General features: G+C 68.2%; 1 protein-coding gene across 1 annotated transcript; it reads left to right on the top strand.

The window, feature by feature from the left end:
- Window positions 1-3,744: 3,744 nt before the first annotated feature.
- On the top strand, window positions 3,745-7,474 carry HMX1 (H6 family homeobox 1). The gene is made up of 2 exons (XM_087817145.1): window positions 3,745-4,138; window positions 6,843-7,474. The coding sequence occupies exons 1-2, from the start codon at window positions 3,745-3,747 to the stop codon at window positions 7,472-7,474; spliced, it is 1,026 nt and encodes a 341-aa protein (XP_087673271.1).
- The last annotated feature ends 1,372 nt before the right edge of the window (window positions 7,475-8,846 follow it).

Raw genomic sequence — 8,846 nt, 5'->3', positions numbered from 1 at the left:
GTGGGCTGCAGATAAATGAGTCCCCTGCCCTGCATTCGGGTCTGCCAGCAGGGGCCCAACCTTCACCCCCCAGAGCCAAACTGTCTCCAAGCCACAGACCCCAGGAGCATATTCATGAATGGCTCCTACACCACTAGGTTTTGGGGAAGTGTGTAACGTGGCCATGGGAACTGCAGCAGTGGTGTGTGCGACTGCTGGGTTAGCACAAGGTGGCTTAAAAACCACTGCTCCACTTGTCAGCAGAGATAGACCTCACATGTGTACTTTCAAGCGAAAAAATGAGAGAGAAAGGAGGCTGGTGTAAAGTGACCGGCAAGAGCAGGTTCCTGGGGGCGGGCAGGGGTCAAGGACAAGTAGAACTAAGGTGAGAGATGATAGAAGCCAAACTAAGATAAAACGGAAATTTAAAAGTAGACAGACATTCCTTGAAATTATCCCCAAAGAAAAAGTTTATTAAAACAAAACAAAATAGGGGGTGACTGTCCACTGGTTCATTCTCTCTGGTTGTGGAGCACCTGTGGCCACCAGTCCGGAGGCAGGGGATGGTGACACAGGTGACAAGGCACAGCCCAGGTGAGAAGGGCACAGGCTGTCCCCTTGGAGCCTTTGCTGGGATTCCACAGTGGCCACGGCCCCTGGAGAGACGGTGTCCGGGAGACCAAGGAAGGACAGGCGTGGACAGAGATGAGGGAAGGTCTGCTGTGGTTTGGGGGCCCAGGGGGTCCTCACAGAGATGAGACACAGATGGTGAGAGCCTGTTGACTCCGAGGCTCCACTCTTCTTCACGGGGAGTCCTTCAGCGTCAGAATGCTGCCCAGAAGCTTGGGCTCTGGCCGTGGGATGCCAGGAACCCCATTCCAAGCAGCGCTGTTGGGGGCTCAGTCTGGAGAGTGTCGGGGCCGTGAGACTGTCCTGGGGCTGAGAACAGCTGCTGCTCAGAGCTGTGGCCCCGTTGGAACGAGTGAGCGAGCGAGCGAAGCCTTGAGCAAAGCCTCGCAGGCAGGAGGCAGCCACCCAAGGGCCCCTGCTGCCCACCCTGTGGGAACTCGGGAACCTGGCCTCCCCCTCGCCTGGAGGGTGCCTGCGCTCTGACCAGCCCGGAGCGGAGCTGAGGCCCGAGCCAGCACCAGGAGGCTGACGGACCCGGCACCGCAGCGACTGACCCCCCCCTCCCCCTTTTCCAGGAGAGTCACCTGCCGGACAGCGCAGGGACCCAACATGAGGTGTGCCAGCCATTGCCCAGTGCCCTGAGGTCAGGGACAGCCCTCTGAAGCCCCCAGAAGGCCGGTGCTGTCTCAGGAAGGCCCATCCCCTCCATCAGGGAGACCCAGGCCCACTGGTCCAACCCCCACTCCCCACAGCCCAGGGGGACAGGACGCTCATTAGCTGCGTTTACAGGAGAGGGGACAGGTCAGAAAGGTGAGGCCCCTACCCCGGGCCAGCAGCGGGGAGCAGAGAGAACTGGAAGCTGCTTAGAGGAGAGCCCTCCCTGAAGGTGCCCAGACACATGGGCGCGGGGTCCCCCGGACTCAGGCGGTGGGTCCAGAGGAGCCTGAGGGCCGGCCCCTGGGAGCCCCAGGGCCGCCTGGTAATGTGGGGTGTTACCTGGCGGGCACTCCTCTCCACAGCGGGTCTTTTATCTGCCCCTCTTTGGCCTCAGTTTCCCCATTTGTCAGAAGCCCTCGGATTCCACGGTGATGAACCAGGAGCTAGTAGGTCTCTTTATAACTAGGGGGTTCATTCCTCCCCTTGATGGGGCCTCTCTGGACGGGGAGCCCCAGGGAGCAGAACTTGGGGGACCACAGCTCTTCCCGAGACCCCAACTAAGAGTCCTCATCTATAGATGGAGAGGGGTCATCTCCAGGCAGCCAGGCCAGGCCGGGTTAACTCGGTGAGTCTGTACCATCGATGTTCTTCGTTCCTCCTGGGGCAGGATGCAGGGCCTCGGGGGATGGGTCCAGCGTCGGGTCCTGAGTGCGCCCCCTCTTACCCCCCTCTCATCGGAGGGCACCGTCAGTGGGCACCACAGGTCCGTCCTGGCAGCCGCGGGAGGAAGACGCGGGCGGCGAGGGCCGAGGGGGTGGCGGGCTCCCGGGGCCACGCCGCGGGCTCCCCCGGGACGCGCTCCGTTTGGCCCGGAGGGTCCCGGCTAAGCCTCGGCCTGCTCGGCCTCGCGGCCCCGCTGCGTCTCCCAGCCCGTCGCGGGTCTGCGCCGAGGGCCCGGCTCAGAGCGAGCGAATTCCAGGCCCGCCAGAGCCACTTACCACCGGGGCAGGCTCCCCGCGCCCCCGCGCTCCCCTGGGGAAAGGGGCTGGACGCTCCCTCCGCCCGGCAGTTCGCGCAATTCAGCGAGCGCGCAGCCCGGGCCTGCAGCCGCGCGCGGAGCCGGCGCTGGGCTGGACGGGGGCCCCGGCTGGCCCTGGGCGCATGGATGTCTCTCTCCGCGATCACCCGTGTCCCGGGAAGCCGGCTCCGCCCGCGCGACCGCGCCGCGACCCGGCGACTCGGCTGTCACCCGGTCCCGGGGAGCCCGGTCCAAAGGTCGCCCGGGGCAGCCGCGGCTCGGAGCGCGGCGGCGAGGGCGGGATACGCGCGGGTCCCCGCGCTCCCCGCCGCAGAAACGGGAGCCCCCCCACACGCGGCTCTACCGTCGGGGGACGCGAGGCGCAAAGAGGCCCGGGACCTGCCCGGGGACCTCGGCGGAGGCGGGGGCGGGGTGGGGAGCGGCTGGGCCGGGAGCCCCGCCCCCCTTCGAGGCCCGAGCCTCCGGAGGAGCGGACCGACGGACCGACGGCGGGACCGGCTCTTACTCGGCGTGACCTCAGGCGGGGCCATGGGGGTTTCTTACACTCTAAGGCTGAGCCTGGGAACTAGCGTTCCGCGCACCACGCAGGTAGTCACGTCTCATTACGCGTGAATATGAAAATAGGCCACAATTTTGCAGCCCTGACCCCGGGGTCTTAAAAAAAATAAATAAATAAAAGACCTTGGTCCAGCCTCTTGCGGCCTCTTGGATGCCCCGGGGTCTCCACGCCCCCCAGACACGCGCGCACAGCCGCGCACACCCGCACACCCCCCTCGCGCGCGCGCACACGGTTACGCGCGGTCCGACTCCGTCCCCGCGGCGAGGCGATTACGGCCGTTGCCGGACGGTGATTGGCCAGCCTGTTCCTCATCGGGGCCCCGCAGCCAATGGGCAGCCGCCTGGCCGAGGTCCCACCTCCCCCACCCTCGCCGCGATGGCGCGGACCCCGGGAATGGAGCGCGCGGGGCCGAGCCCGCCGCGACCCCCCGCCTGGGTCCCCGGCCGCGCCACGGCCCGCGCGCCCGGCGCCCGCAGGGTCTCCGGCAGTGGCCGCGCCCCGGCCGGGCGCCGAGTCCCGGGGCTGAGCTGGCGGCCCGCCCGCGCGCCCCGCCCCTGCTGGCCCCTCCTCCGCCCCTCCCGCCTCCAGCGGGGCAGGCCCGGGCGGCGACCAGAGCGGCGACGGGAAAGGCGAGCGGGCGGCTGTCCGGCCGGCTGTCGGCGCGCGCCCGCTCCCGGCCCAGCCCTGCCCGGCCCCGCGCGGAGGCCGCCGCCTGACCTCGGGGCCCGACGCCGGCGCCCCGAGCGGCGTCTCCAGGCTCGGCCGCTGCGCGCACCCGGGAGCCGCGCGCCTCTGCCCCCGGTGGGGACCGGGACCGGCCGCGCCCCGGGCGCTCGGGACCCCGAGGAGCCCGGCTGAGCCCGACGGGCCCGCGGCCACGATGCCGGACGAGCTGACGGAGCCGGGGCGCGCCACGCCGGCCCGCGCCTCCGCCTTCCTCATCGAGAACCTGCTGGCGGCCGAGGCCAAGGGCGCGGGGCGCGCGGCCCAGGGCGGTGGCGGCCGCGAGGACGGCGGCGAGGACGGCGACGACCCCGAGGACCGGGACGCGGAGCTGGCGCGGCGGCGGCGGCTCCAGCGGCGGCGGCCGCTGCGCGTGGGCCCCGGGCCCGGCGGGGAGGCGCGGGCGCGCGCTCTGCTGGGGCCCGGCGCGCTGGGCCTCGGTCCCCGGCCGCCCCCCGGGCCCGGGCCGCCCTACGCCCTGGGCTGCGGCGGCGCGACGCGCTGGTTCCCGCGGGCGCACGGCGGCTACGGAGGCGGCCTCAGTCCAGACAGTGAGTGGGGGGCGCGCGGGGGGCTGGCTGGGCCCGGGCGCCGCTCCTTCCCCGCGTTTGCGCGAGGACTTCGGGTTCGTGCGCGCCCTTTTCGGGTCGCCCTCCTCCTGTGCGTGGCGGGGTGTGGGTCGTGTGGGGCCGCCCGCAGAGGCCCCGGGTGGGCGGGTTTGGAGGCCCACTCCCCGGACCGGGGTGCCCCGCGGGGAGAAGGCTGGGCAGGGTCCGGGTCTCACCCCCTGCCAGGCTGCGCAGGACCCGGGGAGGCCGGGAGCTGCGGGACGGACCTGGGGAGAGGGGACGACAGACAGCTGGAGAGAGACGGAAAGTGAAGTCTGATTACGGAGAGGAGACTGGGAAGGACTGGGAGCAGGGAGGGGGCAGGAACCGGAGAGAGGGGTGGAGGCGGAAAGCGGGACGCGGGAGAAACCCGGAGCGAGGGAGAAGGGAAGGGGCCGGAGAGGAGAGAGACGGGTGGGGTGCAAAGCGGCGTGTCAGACGCGGGGAGTGCAGGGGTTGAGCAGACGGAGCCACCGTGGTGGGCGCTAGAACCCCGAGGGGAGGGCCTTCCACAGTGTCCATTCCCCAAAGTTTCGTCCCCTGGGAGAGCGGCCGGCCAGGCCTGGGACGTCGGGGCCTGGGCCTCCCCCCTGGGCCTCCCTGGCCCAAGGGCTGCGTCTGCCGGGCAGGAGGGAGCCTGTTCTGAGGCCCCCAGTCTCACCCCTCCCTTCCTTTTCTGCTCCTCCCCCTCTCCTGCCTTTGTTCCCTGCTGAGGGCTGGGAGTGGGGGTTCTCAGCATCGGAGCCCACTCATTCCCAACCCTGAGTTCCGCTCCCCTTTCCTGGGGTCCCTGCCTCCCTCGGGGACCTGCTCATTGCTGGGAGACACGTGGGAGGGACACCAGGAAGCCATTCCAACCAGGCTCCCAGGTTTTGCCAGCCCCCCCACAACACACACACAGGCACACACACTGTGTGGGCAGTCGGGGTTCTTGGGGCTCTCAATCCGAAGTCCCTTCTGCTCTGTGGCATGTTCCCGCGAGCTCAGGTGCGTGGGCAGAGGCCTCTCCCCTCTCGGAGAGCCCCCTCTCTGATGTGTGTGCGTGGGGGGCGAGCCCGGGTCTCAGCACCACTCGCAGAAAGTCCAAGCCCCTCTCCTAAATGTGAGCAGATCTCAGTGGGTCCCCTGAAATCAGGGGATCACATTTAGGGCCCTGAAGAGGGTGTCCCCGGGCAGAGCCCTCCACTCCCCTCACCCCTCCACCACCCACTCAGCTTCACCACCACATGGCTCTGCTCCTCATTTCACGCCATGCGGGTTAGGGTCCCAGTCTGCGCCAGAGCTGGCGAGCCTGATGTGCGTTGTGGCAATTCACGAGCCTCTGTGAGTCTGGGGTGTGGGGTGTTGTGGGTACCCAGAGGCTCCCCATATCTGGTGGCAGGCACACCAGCCTAGAATCTGACCCCTCTGCAGTCACCATAAGGGCTTAGGCACCAGGGTTGGGCTGGGGCACACGCAAATCTGCACCCACCCACTAGGCATATCTGCACCCCCCATGGGGCAGATCTGCACCCTCCCCCCCACGGGGCAGATCTGCGCACCTTCATGGGGCCAGGCGACCCGGCCCAAGCCACCACGCGAGCCCACCAGTGCAAACACTCACTCTGCGGACACACCACGGCCTCAGTCTGCAGCCTTCTGAGGGCGGCCCGACCGAACTCCAGCTGGACCGCCAGCCTGAGGACCTTTGCGCAGAAGCTCGGGCCAGGTGGGGGGACAAACTGGACCCTCAAGGTGGCCTGCGGAGCCCTGCCATGAGGCCTCGGCTTCTTCAAGCCGGGCCTGGAATCTGGGTCCTTGACAGACTTTCAGCGGGTGACACCATCCTTTGCCAGCCTGGGCATCTTCCTCACCTTTGGGGGTTGGAAGCTTAGTATTTGGAGCACTGGGTCACGGCCCCCTTGCAGACCTCTGTACCCCGAAACCCACAGGCTTCACGGCCCGTGTGTTTGGGTGGGACAAGGCTGCTGCGTGTGTGAGTGTGTGTGTGTGTGTGTGTGTGCTTCCTCCGAGGGAGACTGCGGGTTGCTAAGCACCAACTGTGGACCTCTGGGTTAGGGGTCGGGAACGGGGTGTGTGGGCACCCGGTGTCGCCCGGGCTCTGGAGTGTTCTTTGGGGATCGTTTGCACGGGCTTGTCTTCCCCTTGCAGGACTGTTTCTGTGCACGCGGGAATTTTGCATCTGCTCCCGAGGGCTGTGCCTGGGGGTCACGGCAGGTCTTCATCTCCGTGTCCGGGGGGCTGGGACCAGGGGCCGTCTCTGCCGTTTTCCAGGGCACCCCGCACGTTTCTCTGAAGGACATCTGTCCTCTGCGCCGTGGCCTGGGGCGTTTGTGTGTTTTCTTTGCTGCGTCTTAACTGTCGCAGGAAGTGAGCTTTCTGTTTGCGTTTGTGTGCATTTGCCCATTTCTCTGCCTTTTCTGTCTCCGCTGTGGATGGGTGGCCACGTGTTGGTGTCCTTTCTGTCTTCAGGTCCACCTCCTGTTGCTCGGCCTCTCTCCGTCCCCCGGAGATGTGCGCGCTGCCCTGGTGTGGGGTGCGCGTGTGTGGGGGGGTGTGCCCGGAATAGTTCCCAGCCTGTAGCCGTGGGTGACCGGGCCTGGGGAACGGCCGCACAACCAACCATGCGCCCCTGTCTTCCCTGCAGCCAGTGATCGGGACTCTCCGGAGACGGGCGAGGAGATGGGCCGCGCCGAGGGCGCCTGGCAGCGCGGCTCCGGGCCGGGAGCGGCGCAGCGGGAGGCGCGCGGCCCGGCGGCCGGCGCGGAGGAGGCGGCGGAGCCGGCCGAGGCCCCGGCGGCGGCGGGGGAGGCGCGCGGCGGCCTGGCGGTGGGCGGCGGTCGCAAGAAGAAGACGCGCACGGTGTTCTCGCGCAGCCAGGTCTTCCAGCTGGAGTCCACCTTCGACCTGAAGCGCTACCTGAGCAGCGCCGAGCGCGCCGGCCTGGCCGCGTCCCTGCAGCTCACCGAGACGCAGGTCAAGATCTGGTTCCAGAACCGCCGCAACAAGTGGAAGCGGCAGCTGGCCGCCGAGCTGGAGGCCGCCAGCCTGTCCCCGCCGGGCGCGCAGCGCCTCGTGCGCGTCCCGGTGCTTTACCACGAGAGTCCCCCGGCCGCCGCCGGCGCCCCCGCGGCGCTGCCCTTCCCGCTGGCGCCCAGCGCGCCCGCGCCGCCCCCGCCGCTGCTCGGCTTCTCCGGGGCCCTGGCCTACCCCCTGGCCGCCTTCCCCGCCGCCGCCTCCGTGCCCTTCCTGCGGGCGCAGATGCCCGGCCTGGTGTGAGCCCCGTGCCCTGGGCCTTTTCCCAGCGGCCGCCGGGGAGCTCTGGGGACGGTGGGTTGGGTGGTGCCGGGGCGCAGGGCGCCGTCGGGGAAGACGGGCGCTCCCACAGCCCCCTCTGGGCCTGGGCGGTGCGAGCCTCGGTCCCGGTGGGCACAGGCTTTGTCCCAAGCTCCCCCAGAATGTAACAGGGGCCTGGCTCCCCAAAGAGTTGCAAGGCTGGAGCTCCTTCCCCCGCCGCCCCCCAGGGAAAAGGGCATCTCGGAGAGACGGCCGCCCTGCTGCCCTGAGCACCTTGGGAACAGGCCTCTCAGCCTGGGAGTCCGTTTAGCCGCCCTGGGGCGCCAGCACCGGGCCAGCCGGCAGCAAAGACAAACCTCCGGGGCCTGGCCAGGGCGCCTCGCCGGTAACCACCCAACCCGAGCCTGCGCCAGGAGGCCGCCTGAGGACTGCGATCAGCCTCCCGGCCTCTAGCTGGGCCGGCGGAGAGAACCCGGGGGACAGGCCTGCGGAGGGGATGGGTGAAGACGCAGACGGCAGTCCTTCTCAGAGCTCGGCTTGGCCGTGGGGAGGAGAGGGCCGGGCTGGGGCTTCCCTCCTGGGCTGCGGCCTCAGCGGTGAAGACTTTTTTTTAATGAACACTTATTTGCGTGTGAAATAAAAGGGACGTTTTCTGGATGGTCTTGGCTGCTTTGTGGTCGCTGGGGTGGGGCCGGGTGGGCGCCCTTCCTCCCCCAAGCGCTAACCAGGGATGGGCAGAGCCAGGCCTGGCTAGTGGCAGGTGAGCGAGAGTCTGAGATGGGGGGGCACCATCGCCTCCCCCTTCTCCTTAACTGGGAGGCCCAGCGGACCATAGAGGAAGGGGAGGGAGCTGAGGAGGAAGAGGGGACACAGGGTGTGTTCCCTATCTGGCGTTTTCGGGTCTCCAGGGAAACCAACAGCCACCAGGCAGGTTAAGGCACCTCACGTGGGCTGCTTCGTTTGGCGCAGAGGGCTGTGTGGCACCCTGTGCCCACTGTCCCATCCCGCACTGGAGTTAAAAGCCATCTCTGATCATACGGGTTTTTTCTTTGGGCCAAAACGAAACAGTGGTGCTCCCAGCAAGGTCAGGTGAGGAACGCTGAGCTCTGGCCTTGGCAGCACCCCCTGAACCGGCTGCAAACGCCTTCATGCTGGGGGACTTGAACCTGGGGGACTCGGAAGGTGGGCGCAGTCCCAGCTCAGGGCCCATGTTTGTGGGCTCTTGAGGAAAACTAATTCCGAGGATGGCCTGGGTCCCTGTGGCCTCCTGTCCCCAGTTGGCCCAGGGCGAAGACAGGCCCCTGCACCGGGAGGGACCCTTTATTGTGTGTTGTCTCCGGCCTGGGCAGAGGGG

Source organism: Miniopterus natalensis, chromosome 1 (genome assembly GCF_054644295.1).
Source record: "Miniopterus natalensis isolate mMinNat1 chromosome 1, mMinNat1.hap1, whole genome shotgun sequence".
Classification (NCBI taxonomy): domain Eukaryota; kingdom Metazoa; phylum Chordata; class Mammalia; order Chiroptera; family Miniopteridae; genus Miniopterus; species Miniopterus natalensis.
The sequence above is the reverse complement of the archived record's forward strand: the minus strand, read 5'-3'. Positions and strand labels throughout refer to the sequence as shown.